Source organism: Castor canadensis, chromosome 5 (genome assembly GCF_047511655.1).
Source record: "Castor canadensis chromosome 5, mCasCan1.hap1v2, whole genome shotgun sequence".
NCBI lineage: Eukaryota > Metazoa > Chordata > Mammalia > Rodentia > Castoridae > Castor > Castor canadensis.
In genome coordinates, this window is record NC_133390.1 from 153,909,135 (window position 1) to 153,931,728 (window position 22,594).

Sequence of the window (22,594 nt, forward strand, 5' to 3'; positions counted from 1 at the left end):
TTCTGCTTCATTGTTTTGAACAGGATCTTGTATTGATTTATCCCATCTATGCCTACCACAGGCATGAGCCACCATGCCTACCTTATTAAGATGGAATCTAATTTTTTTGCCCAGGATGGCCTTGAACCTTGATCTCTGCCTCCCAGGTAGCTATGATTACCCGCCTAAATATGGTATTTATGACAACATGTAACTGGTATGTAGTTATTTATTGAAAACATTAAAAACACTTGCTTTGGCCCCGAGTTCGGTCCCCAGCACCGGAAAAAAAAGGAAAAAAAAAAACAAAACTTGCTTTAATTTTTAATACTACAAATATCCCCATATAACTGAAAACAAAAGCACTGCAGTCTTCTATTTCAGTAGTGTAAAGGGGCTTTTACACCCAAAACTTTTGAAAACCACTAGTTTATTCACTCATTGTCTCCAAACCCTTTCCTGTTATTCTTTCTTAAATCCACTCTAGGCTGCAGGAGTTGCTCAAGTGAGAGAGCCTGGAGTTCAAACCCCCAATACCACCACCATCACAAAAAAAAAAAAAAATCCACTCTAGATGGTGTGTATTATTTCACCAAAAGTGGCTTAAGAGCACTAATGAATTCCCATTTGCTAAATCCAATGGTCAATATTGAGAGAAACCCACAGCTTAGTCCTCTGACCTTACCTATACCCACTCCAGTGTCTTGGTAATCTCTAAATTTGTATGTCTATGCTGGACCCCTCCCCTTAACTCCAGATGCACCAACTACCTACTCTACATCTGTACTCTAAGTAGGTTATGCCAAAGTTTCAGAAGACTAGGCCTAACTTTCCTCAGCCAAACCCATTCCTCCCAGCGTCTTCCCTGTGCCATCACAGTAACTCCATTCTTTCAATCACTTAGGCCAGAGACTTGGAGTCATCTTTAACACCTTTTCATGCCTCATATCCAATCCACAGGAAATCCTGTTAGCTCCCATCTTATCTCCTCACTTGCTCCCCAACAGTTTATTTTTATCACAGCAGACAAAGCAATCCTTTCAAAGGATGAGACACCACACAACTCAAAACACTCCAATGGCATTTCATCTCACACCCAAATAAAAGCCAAAATCTTTGCAATGGCCTACAAGGCCTACTCTACTCAACTCCTATCCTACTTGCTGCTCTTTTTCTATGCCCTCCTCCTAGCTCACTGCCAGCTTTGAGGCCATTACACTGCCTCATATCTGAGATGCTTTTCCCCAGAAATCCAAGACTTACTACCTCAGCTCCTAACCTGTGCTTAGGTTACTGTCTCCGGGAGACCCACCCTGATCTCTTCCACTTAAAACAATACCACTAGCTCCCAGCATTCTGATCCCTTACCCTGCTCTGCTAGAACACTCTCAGTACTTAGCCCTTTCTAATAGGAGACCTGTGTTCACTGTCTTCTCAGTAGAGTCTAAATTCCACAACTATAGAAACTTATGTATTTTGTACACTAATGTATCATCCGTGCCTAAAATGGTACATGGCAAACAGTGTCCCAATAAATAAGTTAAATGAATAAATGGAATTAGCTTTAACCATCTCTAAACTTTGGCAGGGGGAAGAGAACCTGACTCAATGTTCTTCTCAACTTAAGCTTTGGATTCTCTAACCAACCAGTTCCGACTTATCTGACATTTTTGGCACCCTAAGGTCCCGTTCTAGTCACACAAACCTGGGCCCAGTCTCACAATTCTAAATGCACACCTAGGACAGGGCAAGACAGGCCAGAGTCAAAATGGCACCACCAGCAGGGTACTAGTGAACTGACCAAATAGCCTGGGATACTTACCTGTAAACAAGTTCCAAACTCCTCAAGAGCACCTATTTCTCATAGATGAAGGAATCACTCCCATTTTGCTAAAACTATGCCCTGTAAAGCAGTGCAAATCTTAAAAATGTGGATGTTCAAATGGGAGCTCACAACTAGTTGTGACAACCCCATAATCTTAATCCAAATTCAGGTTCCTCTTCCAAAATGATAACCTTCCTCCTACACAGGGGCAAACTTGAATTCTAGGAGGTCTTTCAAAAGCCGAAAGGCCAAGCTGGAAATGGAAAGTGATAGCATGAAATACAATTAATATGCTGGCTAGCCAACCTTTCTGGGTTTATAACATAGCACTACCCCAGGCTGGCTTTGGGAAATGCTACTGTCTTACTCAATGGGTGGTAGACAAATTGGCCTGGCACCTGGAAGGTACGCATAAATGTTTGTGGAACGACAGAGTTAAGGCTAGTGACTCACTCAGAAATGTGGTCACTGAAAACACAACAGATGTAAATCTCCTTGACTCAGTATGAACAAACTCCACCCAGAAATCCAAGGGTAACCAAGGGAGAGGAAGGGACTAAGTGACTTAAGTAATGGAGGCCCTGTGCCTAATGTTCCTTCCTGTGACCACTGAGACAGCATCACCCCCACCTTCTTAACAAGGCTTCAGCAAAACCTAAGAACAGTTTATTTCCATTGTGATGTTAAGGAAACAACACGTAAGGGGGCTAAGTATTATACTCCTGCTCTTAACAGCATCTTGGATAAATCACTTACGGTATGTGTAAAAAGACCTAGCATGTATGGTGGCCAATTTCTCATTTTTGTCTTGTCCACAACTCAGATTTCAATCTAGTCTAATGGAACTGCCACTGCTGTTCTAGGTCCACATCTTTGGATTTTCCACCCAACCTCTGTACACACTGTCCCATCTTGCAGATCCCTGTCCTCAATCTCCACATGTCTATACTCCTCACCAACCCACATTAGTCTAGTCTCTCCAATATGCTAGACTCCCCCTAGTACCAGGTCCTTTACAGAGACTCAGATTTTCCCCACTACTCCCAATTCTTTACTCTTTGCCTCTGGATACCATCCCAAGATATCAATTTCCTTCAGTATTCTTCTGCACTGTAAAACAACTATGATAAATACTGATGAATGTTTCTCTACCTAATTAAGCTGCAGAATTCATATGGGTGAGGAAACTTTTGCTTATCATGTTACCCCAGAGCCTAGTAGTATACTTGACAAATGAAAACCCATAATTATTCTGTTAAACCAGCAAAGGTTTCCATAGAATATTATCACTAATATATTCTACATAAACTCTAAAATGGAGAAACAATCTGGTATCTAAAGTAGGATGGTTAAATTATGCTACATATGATGATGTCATATAATAACCAAAAGCCATCTTTTCCAAGTGTGATGGGGTGCTGAGATCAGCCCTGAGTGGAAGAACAGGAAACAGCCTTGTTATAGTAAGACCTAAAACACATAGAACTGGATGTGTCAACAGGAGGAATACAATTAGCAATTGTTTCTTCTCTGAAAAGCTGCACCTCTTCTGTGCATTTTCTATAGTGAGCATTTACTACTTGACAATGGGAAAAAGTATTTCTAAAGAACTTATGGGATTCAGCCCAAACAACCTCCTCTCAAAAGACTTCTCTACATGTCTCAACTTATATTCAAATAATTTCACCTATCTCCCCAGCAATACTTGGGGGTGGGAAGAATCTTTGATAACCTCCCTGACTCCACAAGGCCTACCCACCCCATGGTGCAAGACAAAGATATGCAGGCAGAAGATGAGAGCACTCACCTTGTTTAAAAACACCCAAGATGTTCAGCCCTGAATTTAAGCAGCACATGTGACCCGGTCCATTCTGGTTTCAAGTTCAAAGGCATCAGGCCGGTCCTGTGGGTTAGCAGCTAACATATCTTTCAAGAGCTGCTTGATCCCCTCAGACATGGAAGTCCTACGTTTCTGGGGGATGTGCAACTCCATCTTTGGGTTTTCTAGCAGCGCCTCACCAACAGGGACGATCTCAGTCCCCTGTTTAATGTAGGTCCCCAGGAGCTCCTTCTTGGTCTCAGAGTCAATGAAAGTGATTCTTTCTATCATTGCCCAGATGATAATGCCCAGGGCAAAGATGTCTGCCTTGGCTGTGTAGTGTCCCTCCCAGACTTCAGGAGCCATGTAGAAATCTGAGCCACAGGCTGAGGACAGCCAGTATTTATTCACATTCACATTTTTGTTGTCTTGATTGCCCTCTTTGCCTCGAGGTGCCAGCCCAGCACAGACCTTACTCAGTCCGAAGTCTGCCACCTTGAGGATGGGGGTCCCAGACCGTTCAGTGATGAGGATGTTGTCTGGCTTTAGGTCCCTGTGCACGATGTGGTTTTTGTGTAAGAAGGCAATAGCGCTCGTGAGCTGTAGCATGAAGCTTTTGTTGGTGGCTGGGTCTGGCCTCCGAGACAGGACATACTGATTGAGGTCTCCACCTTCACAGAACTCCATGACAAACCAGAGATAACAGGGTTCCTCAGCATAGCCCAGGATCCTTTCTCCTATATCAAAGGAGGACAGGAAAGAGCTTGGTGAAATGGACACATTCACATTAACTTTGGACCAAAGGAATGTACTATATTAAAGAATGGCAGTGGTGACACACAACTGCTCCAAAAGGATCTGAACAACTCTATATACACAAGCCCATTTCTACCCATACAGCACAAGCTGAGATACAACATAGGCACCAGCGACAAGGGGATGGAAATTAAGAGACTGGGTTGATCCGATGCTATCTGGCTGGCTGAAGCCACTTGTTTGTTTACACTGCCTTAGACTGGGAGCATCATTCCACCCCAAAGCCCTAGAGCTGCTGGAAAGACGAGAGAAGTACAGTGTACGAAGGCTGTCAAGTATGTGCTGCTTCCACTGTCACTGTTACTCCGTGCCAGGCAGATTACCTTCCATCTCTTCTTCCCTGACTTGCAGAAGGATTCTAATTAATGCATGCAGAACAGCATTACAAGTTTGTGCATTTCAGAAACATACTCAAATCCATCAATGTCTTCTGCTAGCCCCAGCTCTACAGAGCTTAGTTTCACAGGTACCTATGACAGTAATTATCACGGGCAGCAAGTCAACTCCTACCACAACGAAGAGTGGGCAGGACTCACCAGCTGTGAGGAAGTCAGAAGGGGCAGGACCCAAGGTATCCTTCATAAAGAACAGACAGCAACAATCAGCAGGGGGACACAAGAAGGGAGTCTAGGTGGAGATGGGACATAGACAACATGCCACAAGGACAAATGGATCAGGAAGGTGTATATACGAAGTCTTGTGGGAACAGTGGACTCTGAAGTAGATGTATAAGGTAGAACTGAGTCATGTGGGCTGGTGACCAGCTTCTCCAAGTCAACCCAACATTCTTTACAAAGCAACTAAGGATGCATTGAGCCCTCACCTGAAGGTTATTTGATGACAGATACCCCACAAGCTAAGTCTAAGTAGGCAGAAATCTTAGCTTGCTAATGAAAAGGCTAGGCCTGCAGGTGATGGAACTTGCCCCAGATGATCACATGGGTCATTTGTAACAGAGCCAAGACCTAAGAAGCCCTCTGGCTCCAGCATGGTACAACCACCTTACCAAAGGTAAGGACTGCACTTCCTCAGCCTCTGCCACAGGGTTCTTTTTACTAGCCGTTTATTTACAGTACCTCTTGTAAAGATGATCTGTGATCCAGATAATTCCCCACTACCCCAAATGGCCTTGAAATTACCAAGACACTAGAGGTCTGGGAGTTCTAGTTCTGTATGAGCCAAGATGACTTGACAAAGACTTAAGGTTTTGACCACAATCAGACAGACTTTGCTTTCCCTGCAATCATATAATTTATCTGTTTATATTACTCAAAATCAAAGTAATACAGGTAGAACCAGTTAAGGGCAGATGGCTTTTTCTTCAGAACAGTTATTTCCCCTCTCATAATCCTCTTTCTAGGTCACTGGCAATCAGTGAGGCTAACTAAAAACACTACATCCACCCCAACTAGACTTGAGAGAGCAAGAGGAAAGCAAGAAGTGTTTCCTGGTGGCAGAGCCAGAAAGGAAAATTAAAATTCCTTCTGCAAGGCCACATCAGAAAACAGTGAGAGCTTGGGGCAGAGGGGATACAGGATGGAGAATGAGGATTATTTTATATACAAAGCTGGTAACTATGGCAACTGAGGGAAATAAGAAAACAAGTCTGCCAAACAGGCTCTAATATTGGTCCAGGTTATAACAACCCAGAGAAAGAAAACAAGAGTAAAGAGCGCCCTAAGTCAGGAGGAGCTACAGGGGGCTAGTGCTGAGGAAAGTACCAGGAGGAAGAAACGCCCTTAGAACGAACTCAGCATCAGTGACCAGGACAGAATTGAACAACGGAGCACAGCCACCAGTCCCAGAGACAGAACTACTCTGAGCAGGCGAGGAGGACCTTGGGTTACACCAGGCCGCTGTTTCGTTTAGGGTGATAGCGCTACTGAAAAAGCATCTCCACCAATCTCTGCCAGAGATGGTAACTGTGGCCCCTCAATGAACCTTCACAGCCAAGTCCTTAAGGTGCAAATGAATGTATATTTGAAGGCCAATCTACACTTGCCTGGTTTTCCAGGTAACTTCTCTCTTCTGACCAGGTAAGACCCTGGCCTCAAAACCTTATTTTAGTTTTTGTTAAAGTATACCAGATATTCTGGTTAGCAACCCATGGGTTAATTCTTCTGTATTACCATGAGAAATGCTAGCACATTTTGCAAATGTTGAGATGGGGGTTAGACTTCCAGCCTCCTCAGAGGAACCGTAGTCATCACTAAGTGTCACTGGGGAAGAGAAAATGGCTAAAGTACTGGGGATTATGGAACCGTGGTTCTGAAATGATGCTAATTTCTAAGGCCCAAAATACACCATGCTCCACCAGACAGAGTAGGAGTGGATAGAAGTCAGGTGGTTGATGAGTTTTAGCTCTGGCCAATCTTGCAGAGAGTACAGAAGGTCCCCAATCCCATCCTTGGTTATTTCCCCACTTTTGGGATGTATAACTGGAATAGACATGTGGCAGCTGCTAATCCCCATGTGAAATTTAGTTTTTTAAGCTGGTAGAAACAAATAATTCTTACTTGGTTTTTATAATTTCCTTATCTGGTATAACCTGACACTGTAAGGGTTATATTAAGAGTTAAAAATTTAGCTTCCTTTCCATGAAGGGAGAAAACACTGAGTATGATTTGGAAGTGGTAAGGACTTGGGGAGATGAACCCTTAGGAGCTCACTGGGTTTCAGGACTTATTTTAGAAGCTCAGTCTCATCTCACTGGACACTGTAGACACTTGTAAGGAGGGGCAAGTCACCTGCCCAAGAGCACTGCCATGAGTGGTTAGGTGGGATGTGAGCCTCCACAGCCACATCCTTCTAGCAGACAATACTGTCTCCCAGTTCACCGGGAGCTGAAAAGACACACTGTGATTAAAGAGGCAGGCCTGCCTTTGGGGAGTTTTGCTACCTTTCCCTCAAGTCTGATAAAGCAGCTGACCACAAAATAAATTCTGTACTTCAAAATGTATTCTCTGCAGGGAGACGAAATACTGTAACAATCCCCAAACCAGCAGGTGATGTGAACCATCTCATGGAAATAAGTCTTCCAATAAAATGTGGCCTGCTGACCTGACGGAGTGGCTCAAGTGGTAGAGAGCCTTCCTAGCAAATGTGAGGCCCTGAGTTCAAACCCCAATACCACAACAAACGAAGTGGCCTGATGCAGGGTGATGGCAAGTTCAAGACCAAGCTAGGAGACTTACAGAGACCCTGTCTCAAAATAAAAAGAGCTGGAGATGTAGCTCAGTGTTATAGCACTTGTCTAGCATGCATGAGGCCTAGGTTTAATTTCCAGTACCTGGGGGTGGGGAGGAGTAGCCTGCTTTATGAAGAACCAAGGCCAGCAGGCTCTACCTAACAGTAGTGAACAGTATGAGCTCTGGAAAGGCAGTCATCTTCTGGAAAGAGATACAAAATACTCTGCATTTTAAAAACCTATTCCAAAGCTTTTTCTAGAAGTTAGCTGTCCAGCTTCTAGTTAACTCCATCCAAACAGTTCCTGAGCATACATGGCTTGTCAGACTCCAGAGAGCAAAGGTAAGTTAAGAAGTCTTCGCCCTTGCAAAGGCTTCTAGTACTTGGAAGCATAATGACTACAGATAGGAGAGCTAAGAGTGCCCAGTTCTGCCTGAGGAGTGGAGACAGAAGAAAAAGACAGGCTGAGCACAACTGCAAGAGGCCCTTCAGCTGCATCTCCCAGGAGGATGATGTGAGGTACAACAAGGGACCCGAAGAGCCCAGGGGAGTCACAGAGATGCAGCAGGTGGGCAGAGTACAGCAACAGAAAGCAACTCAAAGGTCTCCATCTATTTTAGAAAGCTATTCTGCTTACTGAATCTATGAAGTCCTCAATTTGTCCTACCTTTTATGTAAGGCTTACAGGCTACTGACAACACTATGACACATCACTAATCCCACTTCTGATTTTACAGATGTTAACATGTGAAACAGTATGTCTTGGGACACTGGATGGGACAAATTCCCTGAGGAGGCTGAGGGGCTGGAGACGAATGACAGATGAGTACTGAGAGTTTATCAAGAGGTTCTGAAACCAGGAGTGAGGATGGGTAAGGGAGGAGGCTAGAAAGGGATGGGAAAAAGGTCTGGCAGTTTAGTATTAATAGAAGTTAGTAACTCATTTTGTGTAATGTGACAGAAGAATTAAGAGTATTCTATCCAATCGTCTTTACTCCAAACTCCTACCCTGATTACAGTAATCTCAGGTGAGGAGACTGAGGCTCAACAGATTAACCAAGGTGCCTATGATCTCACAGCTAGCTGGGGACACAGTATTTCCACTGCTCTTCTGTTGCCTGCTGGGTCCAGCAGCAGTTTTTATTTCCTCTGCTGGCACAAGTTGCTTAGGGGAGATTTTATGTGCACCTCGAGGAGTTCAATGTTCACCCAAGTCCCTGAGTCCACTGTCCAACTGCATAAGATGCAGACTCATTTGTCAGTAGGATTTTCAATTCAATGTGCTCAGATGATAGCAATTCGATAGTATGTACAAGTTTTTAAAGTGCTTAATCTAGGGCTGGGGATGTAGCTCAGTGGTAGTGTTTGCCTAGCATGCATGAGGCCCTGGATTCAACTCATAACACTGCAAAAAATAAAATAAAATGCTTAATCCATTTGACATACAATTCCCACTCTAAGAATTTATTCTAAAAGTACCCAAAAAAGAGAAAAAAAACAAAGATACACTAAACATCAAAAAAACTTGGATATGATTTTCTATATAGCATAGTAAAAGTGAAGGCCCTAGAAAAAATTGTCTAAGAATAGCAACAGTTCATTATGGTATTTGTTACTTGGTTAAATGCCTTAAAGAGTCATGTTATACTTTAACAAACTGACTTAAAAGTCAAAGAAGTAGTTAATGTAACACTTCATAAGCAAAGTTTAATGTGAAGGGGAAATAACGATGAGATAGTATCAAGTTACGCTAAAGAAAAAAGATTACTCATAAAAATGAAGTTATGACTACCCATTTTTGATTAGTTAAGAACTTAAAAGAACTGGCTCAGTTAAAGGCCAGTCCTGATGGGCTGAAGGGTCCAACGGCAGCATGTCTTCCCAAGAAAGAAGAACGTACATATCAATCCCTTGTCCCAGTCTGAAAGATTTGTGTCATGTCACTGAAGAGGCAGAGTGCTATGTCAACACCATGGGGTGTGCCCAAAGTACGTTCCAAGATTAGTCAAATAGATCTGTTACAATGGCTGCCAGACAAGATATGGTGTTCTCCAGAGGCCAAGAATGAACCCTCAGGTCCAGGAAAAAAAAAAAAAAAAAAAAAGGACAAGGACTATAGAGCCAGCCAAACTTGGTATCAACATTCTCCCTCTACCCTCTCCACTTAGACAGTTATGATCCAAGGCCCTTAAAAGCAAATAACATGTTTCACTTCCATAAACTGGGAAGAAATCCCTATACCACTGGGCTGTTATATGGCTCAACTGTGACAGTTAAAGCACCTTCACACCCTCATGCACCTGGACACCAGAGCACACATGGATTAACACAACTTGTTGATTATGTTCAGTGTCTGGACACCACTGGCAGCAGGCCAATGGTAACTGGACCAAGGACAGAGTGCCAAGAACACGGAAACCGGAATGACCATCTGGATGGAAATCTAGAGCTCCATCCTTCACTAGTGACACATTTGACAATGTGCTTGACCTTGATGGATCTTGGTGTTTCTCATCCGTAACATCAAACTACAAAGTCACAGCAGAGGGGATTAAATGAGAATGAATATGAAAATACCAAGAAGTAAGCTATCACTACTTGGAACATTCCCAGGGATCCAGTTAAAACATGGATTCTACAAGCCAAGCAGAGTAGGAATAACCCATGGCAGTCTGGGCTCAACTATCTCTCCATGTGCAATGGGCCTTGTCCAACACCCAAGCCTCAGCTTAGTGGGTCATGGTAATTTCTTTTACAATCCACCCTTCCTTCCCCTCAACTAGTCCCCGTTTCTGGCAGCTGGTTTCCTAGAGCACCTGTCACAGGCTGCAAAGTCAATCTGCTTATTAAAACCATCTCCTCCATTAGCCCGGGCACTTGTAGTGCAACAAAAATCAAGTCAAGGTTCCCCACGTTACTTCGAATGAACATAGCAGGCATTAAAAAATCGGCGAAATAAGCCTAGATAGGAATCATGAGCTGCAGAGGCTTAAAGAGAAAAGGGCAAAAGTAGAAAAACTGAAGCTGAACAATGAGACCAGATCTCTGCCTGACTCCCTAGTTAGCTTCACCTGACCTTTGTCATCCACAATAATTGGGTAAGGTACGTTATCTTTCATTACCTTGAGTTTGGTGATCAGCAAGAGGCCCTGAAGGCACCTGCCCCCGCCCCACCAGCTCATTCATTGTGTAATATGTCCTGCACTTGGGCAAACTAATCAGTGACAACAATCACCCAGGGAAATAGTGATCTTTATTTTTGAGCTTTGAAGAACTGAAAAAGCACCTCATGACTAGGGGATTGCGACCAGATGTGTATCATCTGGCCACAAACCTCCACCTGAGAGATGGTGCCCACCAGGCAGCAATCACCATCTCCTATACAAAAGGTCCCTCAATCAGCTCCCTGGCGAGATGACACTTTAGGATCAGTAGTAGTTACGTAATAATTTTCTCTACCACTGCCTTGCCTCCCAACTAATTGGCTTCACTTGTGTGGCGAGCAGAATGAGCCTGCACAGGGTAACAGTAGGGCATGCAGAACATGCAAATTAAAGACAACTAGGTCAGGATCCAGAATTTGAGTCACTCAAGAGGGTTACTAGCCCTAAGCATATCGCCAAAGGCCAAATTCAAGGTGAACTGATGTTCTGCTAGAAAGCTCAGCTCTCCCTGAGAGTTTATACTATAAAAAGCCTTACCCAATGCAACCCCAATTAAACAATGCTCTCAATTAAGTCAGGGTTGTTTGTATCTCCTGGGGCTGGTACCTAAAGTCCCAATGCTCACAGAAGGAAAGCAGTCAGCACCAGTTGTCCCTGACACATTCAAGAGCAGACAAGAAAGCAGGTACGGAGTCCCTGACAGTGGTGATACATAGACAGCAACAACAGATATCACCAGTGCCACAGCAGGAATTAATGTATAATTAAACACTAACAGCCATTAATTTCTGAGTAAAGTACCAAAAATCCCAGAACCCTGATCTGAAGCCACTGCTGCCCAATATACCCCACAGTGGTCAGGAAAGCAGACTCAAGATGGAATGCCTAGGCTTGAATCCTAGCTTGGTTACTTGCTCAGTAACACTGGGCAATCTCATTGGCCTCAGTGCCTCAGTTATCTCACCTGTAAGAGATACTCACACTATTGACCTGGAGAGATGGTTTTGAGGGCTGAATGATTTACTAGGCACCAAGTCTGCAGAGCAGCATCCGACACATAGTAGTCAGCAAGGTTTAGGTCTCATTAATGGTGAAACTGGAACTAAAGTTTTGACTCCAAGTCCTGAGTTCTACTTGCCACTTTTATCTCTGTCAAGGCAGCCAAAGATCACCAATCTACCTCTGTCTATCTGAAGCCCACGCTATGGCAGAGAACTCAGAGTTGCTTTCTAAAAGCCTAGGTAAGGGGTGGCCCTGTCCTGCACTGAGCCAAGGCTTCCCTCAGCCCTCAACAGCCTGGAGACCTTTTAGGTTGACAACTAATTCACTGCCAACTCCCTGGTCTCCCCTACGCTTGTTCTCTCAGCTACTTTTGTTCTCTGCTTCTCTCTCCCTGCCTCTAAACTCCCAGTGAAGAGCGAAACCTGTTTTTTAGGGTGGCACCACTTATGACCCCATACTATGTTCATTTGGGTTCGTGTATCCCTCACAAAGAAGCCATATGTGAAGCCTGGCTCACAGCAGACACTCAGCATCGATGCACAGGCAAGAATGCCGCCCAAGGAACTAGGCTCCAAACTTCTTGCACTATCAAAGGCACTGAGTACAGTAAATTCCAAACTGGTAAAACAGCAGTGTCTTACCAAGTTGGGGACAAGCTAGGCTCCCAGCTCTTCCAATCTTCTATCTAGTGCCTTGAGAGTCCATTCTGATTTTTTTCCTTGGTGGGTGCCCAACCAGTGTGTGTGAGAAACGATTTAAAGCAACACATTTCTAAGTTTGAAAATGAGTCAGGCTGGCCTGCTGTCTCCTAAGTGGCAGCGATCTTGCGCTTTGTTTTAGGTGCATTCAGGACAGAGTCCTTTAGCAATGGAAAAAAAGGGGCCAAAAGCAACTGTTGATGCCCTAATTCCTCTTTTTATGAAAATTTCACATAAAAGTTCAAGACACAAAGCATTCACCCATCAACCAAATTTGGTTTTCAAAAATCAGGGAGTTGGTGTGAGTTGTGCCACTAACACATTTCTGGCAAGTCCTGTCACTTTTCTGAACTCCTGTTTCCTTCCTTATGAAATAGAGCCCAGGTCAGACCTCTAAGACCTCTTCTGGATCTATAATATGCTCTGGGTAGGATTTGTTTGGTCTACGCTCACACAGAAAGGAAAGATAGGATGAATGTAAGTCTATTAAATGGGTTCCAAGTTTCTTTCTGATACTGCATTATTTATACATCAGGTAATTTCTTGAGACTACAAAAATGTCTTTTGTATACTCACTAGGGAGTTGAAAGTCAGGGGAGGAAAAAAAAAATATTCCATTGTTCTGTGAAATAGATTCCACTTGTCTCGTCTCTGCCAATCCATAGCTGTGCATCCTTCTTTTGAGCCATGTCCTGTGCTACCTCCTGATTCTCTTTTCTCTTAATTCTGCATACTCGAGAAAGCCCTGTTAAGGAGCTAAGCTTCCATTTCCTTCAGTGACCACAATGACCCCTGATATTTTATATTATCAGCATAAGTTCCTTTCGGGCAGATCGGGGTTTGTTTTTGTTTTCTCCTTTTAAACACCACTGTAGGGACTCAGTACCAAGTGTGTGGATGAGACTTTAAGGCACACGATCACTATGATCTATTTTAAATTGTTCTAAATTGGAGGACATGGGGCAAAGGGTGACTGCAAAGGACTTTTCTGTTTAAGGGCAGGACTAGGTTACCTGTAGGATTCCTTCCAGCTCTGACATTACTGGATCAGATCAAGACTGGTAAGTGCTGGAAGCTGGAGTCAGGACAACTTAAACTAGGGAAATCTGGGTCTTTGTACTCCACTTTAGCACATAGTAAATAGGTTGTTGATACTAAATTAACACAGGACATGCAAGACTGTCCCTTAGCAGTCACTGTCATAAGCAGAGACAATGTACATTTTCTTCATTGCACAGTCTTAGGACATTGTGGAGGCTCAAATATTTTGAAGACTCCAAAGAACTAGAAGGGACAATATTAAGTATGTGGCCTAAAGGGAAATATTTCTCTGGTTTTACTTTGCAAATCAAGGATGAAAATACTAATGTTGCTGTCAACTTGGTACTGCTGACAACACATACAATGTGTTCCATGGTCAAACGAGGAAACTTCAAGAATAACTTAAATCTAAAGAGGATGAAGGTGGAAGAAGATTCAGGATGCAGCCTGAACTGACAGACAGTGAATTCCCCCTTATCCTGACATATCTATTGACCCAGTGTGCGCAGCATCACTACAACACAGGTACCCGTATCTCTAGCCCATCCCGCCCTATAAAGGCATGATCCTCACAGATTTTCCATTTGTGCCATGTCCTGTATCACTCACTTTGGGACAAGCCAAAGTCTACTATGCTACGCTGCTACTTTATGGTGGAATTGGTAAAACTTCTATCTGAAGAAAGTTTAAAAGTACATGCTGCTGGGGTCAACAAGAGCTGTAAACTGCAGTTCAAATTTCAAGACCAGCATCAATGAACTGAGGTTAGAAGGGAATGTTTGGCAAAAAAATTCCTAAACAATCCTGAAATATGAAGTCCATCCCGTTCATTACCCACAGAGGTGTCCCAGAACAGAAAGGCTAAGTGATGAGCTCCTGGAATAGGAAAGTAAAATAATCTCCTTGGGGAATCTTTTCAAAACAAAAGCTTTCACCCTGGAGGGATGGCCAGCCTTGCAGAATGATGGGCATAAAGGAAAAAGTCTACTGTGAGATATATACAGAAAACACCACCCAATCCGTTGTCAGACAACTGACTTGAAATCTATGGAAACTTGTGGGATCTTATAGAAAAGTTGAGCAAAAGCTCCAAAAAGATTTTAGGAAACCACCCAACCCAACCCTAAATCCTAACTTCTTAAAAGTCCATTCTTAGGAGGAAAGGATCCGGACTTGAAGAATGAGGGTATGGGTTCCTCATTTAAGCTATCATGGAAACCAGGAGTTGAATCCTACTTCTCTTTCAGGTTGATTAACCTTAAGACAGATTTGTACTTTTGCTCACCTTAATTTCTCTATTGGTGGAGGACAAAACTTACTGCCTAAAATCACTTCAGTGCTCAGACCAAAGCCGGGACTCTGATTAATAATTTTCCCTATGGATTCTCTGACCTGAGGAAGCCTCCTCGGACTTTTCTAGTCCACTGTCCCTCTCCTCTCCAAACAAATTCTCTGGTACCTGTAGCTCTCTTCCCCAGGACTGCAAGCCCCTGGGCCTTAAGGAGCCCATTTTCTTTAGAAGTAAAACCTAATCTCATTCAACCTCAGAGATTAAAAACGTGAAACAGTGGGAAAGATGTTAGACGTTTTGTTATTGACAGCTCTGGGCCCACCTGTGTGGGTTATTAGTGTGCCCCAGAGGACTAAGCCAGAAAACCGACCGGGTTTGCTTGACTGCCCTGGGATGAGGGGCCAGTGGGGCCTCAGAGGAAATCAGACTAGGATGCAAAAGTTTTGGGGGTGGAGACCGAGAATGTCAGAAAACTTGGAACCAGAAAGGGAAAGGGAGTGGGCTCATGGGTAAGGTTTTTTTTTTTTTTTTGTTTTAGGAGAGAAAGAAGAGAAGCTAAGTGGGGTGGTGGAGCTCTTCAGTTCTGCCAACAACTCTGAATCCCCCTGCTTCTGCTCACCATCGATTTTAAAAGTCCTAGGTTTAATAACGGGTCACACTTACTGAGTAATTACTAAGATAATGGTTAGCACTTAAGCAATCTCTTGTTATGAAAATGTCAGCTAACGTTTGGGGCTGGGACTTGAGTCAGTAGAAAACAGAGCGCCCCACTCCTGGCCTAGGAGGGTGTGTCTGGGCCCAGGGTAACGAAAGAGGACCAGGGCCTAGAGCGCGCCGGGGACAGTTAGGGCCCAGCGGTCCAGGCAGCTGGGGCTCCGGGCCCTGCGTGGGCAGGGCGGCCTGCGGACTCCTACCTTTGAGCGAGGTCTCCACCAGACGCAGGTACAGCTGCGAGTTCTTGTTGCCGTGACTCATGCGCTGGGCTAACCCGTTGCGTTGCAGGACGCACTCCTCAAACTGCACGACGTTCTGGTGGCGCCGCTTGAGGCTGGTCAGGGCCCAGAATTCAGCCAGCGCCAACTCCACGTTCTCGGGGGCGTCGCAGCGGATCTTCTTGACCGCCACCCGGGCCCCACTGCGCCCGGCCACTGCCTCGTACACAACGCCGTAGCTGCCGCGCCCGATCTCGGCCAACAGGCTGTAGCGCGGCCGCGCGGACCCGCCACCGCCCTCCGGCCGCCGCCGCGCCAGGAAGGCCTCGCCCGGGGCCTCGGCCGCCACCGGATCCATGGCCTGGGCCGCCGCCGCCGCGGGCCTCAGCTTCGCGCTGGGCGTCCGCGGCACTGGGCTTCGCCTTTTCCGTTCCGGGCTTTGTGTACCTCTGCGGGCGCCGTCCTCCTTCCCCGTTTCCATGGCTGCGGGCGGCGGGGGGAGCAGCAACGGCGCTGCCCGGGTCCCCCCTGCCTCATCCCTCCGTCCGGTCCCGAGACGCGGAGGAGCGAGGCCTTGGGCTGTGACCTGCCGGCGAAAGAATCGGTCGGTTAAACTACCAGGCCGTGGCTGGGAGGCAAGGAACGCAGGCCGCGGAGCGTCCCACCCCCTCCAACTCCGGCGGCCGCGGCCCCTTTAAGACGGAAGCCACAGCCGCGGGTTGAACTGGGGAAGGGAGGGGGAAAGCGGGAAAGCCGGAACCACTGAGCAACAGTTGAGAGGGGGAACCGGAAAGAAAAGCACGAGCTATCGGCTCTCTCCGGTAACTTATCGGGAAGAAACAGGAAAAACAAGACATAAAAGCCTTCAAAATTTATGCAAATCGCAAAGAGGAGAGATTTGGACTGTTCTAAGTGTTTTCCCCTGTTGGGTCGCCTCTGAGACCCTCCCCTTACCGCATCCTGTCTTGAGTTCTCCCGGGTGTAAACAGTCCATTGAATTAAGCCCTAGCTGAGCCCAACGGATCGACCCACGTCCCCAAGGACAGCGGGTGGAGGCGATTGGCTAAAAGTTCGGGCTCTTAGAAAGCGACAAACCGAGGGCCCTGTGGCCGCCCCCAAGCGCGGCGGCAGCGGGGAGTAGCTCCAGCTCCGGCACTGGCCTTTACTCCGAGGGCTCCACTTTACCTGGCCGGTGCGCTTCCACTTCCGGGCGGCCCGTCTCCCCCTGGGAGCCCGCGCCTGGGGATGGTCCGTTCCGGGCCGGGGCAGTCCCCGCGACCGAGTAGCGCGGGAGGCGTTGGCCCGGGCCAGGCGTGCGACTGATCTTGGTGCTGCCCCGGTGGTGGCGGCGGCGCCCACGGGGGAGGCCCAGGCTTCCAGGTTCCCGTGGCTCTCCACGTGTTCGCGCCAGCTGAGCCCTTTACATAACGTCTTTATATAAGCTGCACCCCTCGTAGCTGCTCGGGTCAGCGGAGACTCCTGGTGGCCCATCCCCCGGGAGGGCAGCCGACTACTGCGCCACTCAGGCTGTGCCAAGGTCGACAGAGCAGCCGCGACCCGGCGCACCCGGGACGCCGCGCAAGGACCCAATCACCAGCGAGAACATCAACCAACAAAAAATACGCGCCAAAATTCCGCGATTCGGGCAGCCTCCGGGTCTCCGCAGTCGCCCACGCACCACTCCAGCCTCCTCTTCTCTCCTGACTTGCGTGAAGACTAGCCGCTCGCTGCCCGCTCCTAATAAACACTGATTGGGCGATTGGATTTGTCAGATTGATTTACACCTCTTGCCTGGGAACTCGCGGACTGGGTTTTCCAACCCAGTGCTCACTCCACCTAATTAGTGATTTGGGGCTGATCGTTGCCCCACCCTAATCCTCAGTTTCCTCCCCTGCAGAGGAGCGGGCCGTACCTCCCAGCCAAAAGAATTCTGGTGCTTAATTGGGTGTGGGCTGACAAGGCTCAGCCTAAGCACCTTTTAGGCATGGGTTTTTTATAGTCACTGCTTTGCACCCCAGTGTCTGCTAGGTGCCCAATGTTGTTATTTGAGCGTACTAATATTTATGAATGCCTATAATGGGCTAGGCACGAAAAAGCAGAGGACCTGAGAATGTCTGTTTTAGTTGAGGGTTCTTTGTAACTGAGACAAACCATATGGGTGACCTTGGTCAAGTTAACCAACCTTGTTTTCTTTCATAGTGATTTCACAGTTAAACTACCCTAAAACATAAGAGTCAGTCTTGCAGGTCTTGCACACAAAATACATTAGATATTATTATCAAACAGATGCACAGGATAATTTTTGCCAGTGATTTAAGTGTGAAGGAGAAAAAAAGAATGAATTAAAGAGGTCCTTGTGGTTGGAGACCGACCACTTCTGACAGTGTGGTCACTAAAAGCCTCTATACCTTTTTCTTTTTCTTTTTCTTTTTTTTTTTTTTTTTTTTGTGGTCCTGAGGTTTGAACTCAAGATTGGCTCTACCACTTACTTAAGCCATGTCCCCCAGCTCTTTTGCTTTAGTTTTTCAGATAGGGTCTGTATGTTTACCCAAGCAAGCCTCAGACCTTGCTACTCTTACCTCTGCTAGGATTACAGGTGTATACCTCCATGCCCAGCTTAACTTTTTTTTTTTTTTTTGCAGTACAGGTATTTGAACTCAGGGCCTACACCTTGAGCCACTCCAGCAGCCCTTTTGTGTGTGTGTGATGGATTTTTTCCAGATAGGGTCTCTCGAACTAATTGCCAGGGCTGTCTTTGAGCCGCGATCCTACTGCTCTGCCTCCTGAGTAGCTAGGATCTTAGGCGTGAGCCACTGCACCCTGCTAAACATTTTTATGTACACATGAGTTAGAAGAATAGTGAAGAATTCTCATACACTTACCTCTCTCTGTTTTCTTTTGAGACTGTCTTGCCATGTAACCTAGGGTGGCCTCTAACTACGCTGGGATAACAAGTGTGTGTTATACCCAGCTTCAGATACTTTTTCAACCAAAGTAACAAATTGTTATGTTTTGCTTCACTTGCATATTCTTTCCTGTGTATGTGTACATACAGATGCCTACAGATTGTGTTTATATAATATGTATATATCCTTTTTTGTGTGGTATTGGGATTTGAACTCAGGGTTTCATGCTTTCTAGGCAGGTGCTCTACTGCTTAAACCTCCAACGCTTTTTGCTCTGGTTATTTTTTAGATAGGGTCTTGCATTTATGCCTGAGTGGGCCTGGACTTCAATGGTCCTGTTTATGCTTCCTGCCTTAACTGAGATGACAGGTGAACACTACTGCACCCAGTTTTTTCTTTTTTTTTTGGGAAGCACTGGAGTTTAAACTCTGGGTCTTACCCTTACGAGGCAGGCGCTCTTAACACTTGAACCACTCTACTAGCCGCATCCAGATTTTTCTGTTCAGACAGGGTCTTGCAAACTTTTTGTCTGGACTGGCCTTGAACCTGTATCCTCCTAATCACTCCTGATTTATATGTCCGTCTTTAAAAGTCATTTTAGAGTTTCAGACGTTATACATTTTATATTTGTTATGTGTGTGTTTCCTGAGAACAAGGACATTCTGCTGTACAATCTCAGTACAAAGATCAAAATAAAATTAATATTTTATTTGATATACCATTCATATTTAAGTTTTGCTAATTATCCCATTAATGTTCTTCACCCCTATTTTTCCAGGATTCAATTCAGGATCACTTGTTGCCTCTAATCTGGGAAGGCAGTTTAGTCATTCAGCCTTTCTTTGTCCTTCCTAACCTTGACATTTTTGGAGCGTGCTGGGAAGTTATTTTGTAGAATGTCACTAATGCTAGATTTGTCTGATATTTTCTTCTGATTAGGCTCAGTGTGTGTGTGTGTGTGTGTGTGTGTGTGTGTGTTTTCTTTTGTTTTTTTTTTTTTTTTTGGACAAGAATGCTACTGAAAGAAAGTTATGTCCTCAGTGTCTCACATCAAGAAAGCCCATATGACATGGGCTCGTCTCAATATTGGTGATATTAACCTTGATCATAGTTAAGGTGATGTCTGCCAGTACTGTAAAGTTACATTTTCCCCTTTGTAACTAAAGTATCTTATAGGAAGATATTTTGAGACAACTATCCTCTTCTCTAGATTCTCATCCACTGGTTTGAGCATTCATTTATGAATGCTTGAAACAAACATTGTTTGAAACAAGTTTTATCATAATTGTTTCAACATGGTGATTGGAAGGTCTTTATATTAGTCTGCTAGTAATGCCTAACAAAATATCCCAGACTAGGTGGCTTAAACAACATAAATGTATTTTGTCATGGTTCTGGAGCCTAGAAATCTAAGACCTAGGTATGGACAAGTTTAGTTTAGCTTCTCCCTCCTTGGTTTATAGACGGTTGGTTTCTTGAAATGTCCTTACATGGTCTTTTCTCTGTGAGGCAGGGGCATCTCTGGTGTCTCTTCCTTTTCTGGTCCAGTGTATCAGTCACCAGTCATGTTGGATTAGGGCCTTCATAGCCTCATACCTCTTTCTAAAGACCTAGTCTCCGAAATTCAGTACTGGATCATAAAGTACTGGAAGGGAACATCATTCGCTTCCTAATAATCTCTTTGGAATATGACATTGACTACAGCACGAATGTCAAGAGGTCAGTCATGCCAAAGCCAATGAAAGGTCTTTGCAGGAAAAGGGAACAGCAAGCATGAAAACATGAGATAGGATGGATTGATGTCGAACTTTAGCCAGCTAGTAAGCATATAAAATAGTACAACCACTTTGGAAAAAACAACTTGGCAATTTCATATAAAGTTCATCTACCCGTAGCCCAGCAATCCCATGTCTAGGTATTTTACCTGAGATAAATGAAAACTTATGCTCACTAACAATTTTTTTTTTGTTTTTGGTGGGAATGGAATTTGAACTCAGGGCTTTATACTTGGAAAGCAGGCACTCTGCTCAAGCCATACCTCCAACCACAAATACATTTCTGTAGTTATGTTCATAGTGTTTTTTTTCCATAAGAGTCCAAAACTGGAAGACACTCCCATTGTTCATCAATAACTGAATACCCACAAATTGTGGTATTCCCATACCAGGAAAAAAGAGGAATTAAGTATTGATACTTAACAGCATGGAGTATCAATGTGTGGATGGATCAAAATAATTATGCTGAGTGAAAGAAGTCAGGCCAGAATACACACTGGATGATTCTCGATACAGTTCTTGCAAATGCAAGCCAATTTATAGTGAGAGAAAGCAGATCAGCAGAAGGGTGGGGAGGAGCAACAGAAAACAAGGGTACAAAACTTTTGGGGGTGTTGGTTATGTTCAGTATCTTGACTGGTGATCATTTCCAGGGAGAGTTACTAAAACAAGTCAAATTGTATCTTTTAATAGGTTTACATCAGTATTTCAGCTTCACATCAGCGAATGGGGGAAGATTACCTACTATATGAGCCCATTAATATAGTCTAGTGACGATGGCCTTTGGTGACAGAAATCACATCAGTGGTGTCTTTCAGGAGAAAATTGACTGCTAAGGAGCACAAGAGAGTGTTCTGGGTGATAGAATTTTATTGTATGTAAATTATATTCACAAAAAAGCTTGATTAAGCCAGGCTCCAGTGGGTCACACCTGGAATCCTAGCTACTCAGGAGACAGAGACCAGGAGGATCATGGTTCAAAACCAGCCCCAGGCAAATAGTTTGCGAGACCCTCTCTCAAAAACACTCCTCATAAAAAAAGGGCTGGTGGAGTGGCTCAAGGTATAGGCCCTGAGTTCAAGCCCCAGTACCGCAAAAAAAAAAAAAAAAAAAAAAGTTTGAATGAAAGGTGAAAAGCAACCCAAAACCCTGTAGCTGTGCTTTACCTAGTGTTTCTTAATGAGAAGCTGCCCTGTGTAGCCCAGCCCACTCCTGACACCCCTGGCTCAACAGGATGAACAAGAATGGTGGTGTCTCTCCTCCTGGCTACTTTCCCCACCTAAATTTTGAGGGAGTTGGATATGAAGTTCTTGGAGCAAGTGTGAGTCCTTTTGTATGCTATTAGAAGGGCAAAACTACTTGATAATCATTAATGAGTCAACCAAAAAGAAATATTTTTTTGGCAGTACTGAGGTTTGAACAGAGGGCCTATGTCTTGAACCACTCCACCAGCCTTTTGTGTGTGTGTGTGTGTGTGTGTGTGTGTGTGTGTGAGAGAGCAAGAGATGGGTTTTTTTTTTTTTTTGAGATAGGGTCTCAACAAGTATTTGCCTCAGCTGACTTCGAACCTGGATCCTCCTGAGTAGTTAGGATTACAAACTTGAACCACCGGCAGCAGCTCAACCAAATTTTTATTCTTTATTTTGCTTAAATCACAGAAGAAGTATGTAGTTAGTATTATGACAAAGAACCAACATCTACGAATGTTTTTTTATCTGCCAGGCACAGGGATTATCAGAGCATTCTCATGACAATCTGAGATGTAGTTACTGTCATTGTTCTCATTTTACAGGTGAGACTGCGGGAGGGTGGAAGTGGCTTAGCTGGGGTTGGCTCTTTATCCTCCAGCTTCCAAGGTAGCCAGCCATCCCTCTTCTACATTTTCTCTGTCCACAATCATGCCTGCCTCAATGTCCCTGGAACCTCAGGCAGTGCCAGGCACGAGTAGAGCTCAGGAAAGAGGCCTGGGATACAGACTGGAATTCCTTCACATGCTGTACACCAGGGACTGCACGCAATGTCCTCTCCACACAGGATATTGGTCGAAGAAGGCAATGACTACACCAAACCTAAAACATTCAACTGACTTTTTAAAAAGCCCTTCCTACGTGCTAGGCAATTTTAGAGCTGCTGCATGGGGGTGAACAAGACCAAAGTCAG

General features: G+C 44.9%; 1 protein-coding gene across 4 annotated transcripts in view; it reads right to left on the reverse strand.

Moving 5' to 3' along the window:
• Positions 1 to 17,485, reverse strand: part of Stk35 (serine/threonine kinase 35) — a 49,337-nt gene extending 31,852 nt beyond the window's left edge. For 2 of the 4 annotated variants that reach the window (XR_012448198.1, XM_074074470.1), the window contains exons 1-2: positions 16,939 to 17,485; positions 15,736 to 16,339 (exon numbers count right to left, since the gene is read on the reverse strand). Coding sequence is in view for 3 of the 4 variants with exons in the window: in XM_074074470.1 (XP_073930571.1) it covers positions 15,736 to 16,339; positions 16,939 to 17,244 (910 nt within the window). In the remaining variant the exon portion in view is untranslated. Of the gene's footprint in view, positions 1 to 3,611; positions 4,361 to 15,735; positions 16,340 to 16,707 lie in introns of all 4 variants that reach the window. The other 2 variants (XM_020173858.2, XM_074074469.1) reach the window with 2 other exon arrangements.
• Positions 17,486 to 22,594: the final 5,109 nt, after the last annotated feature.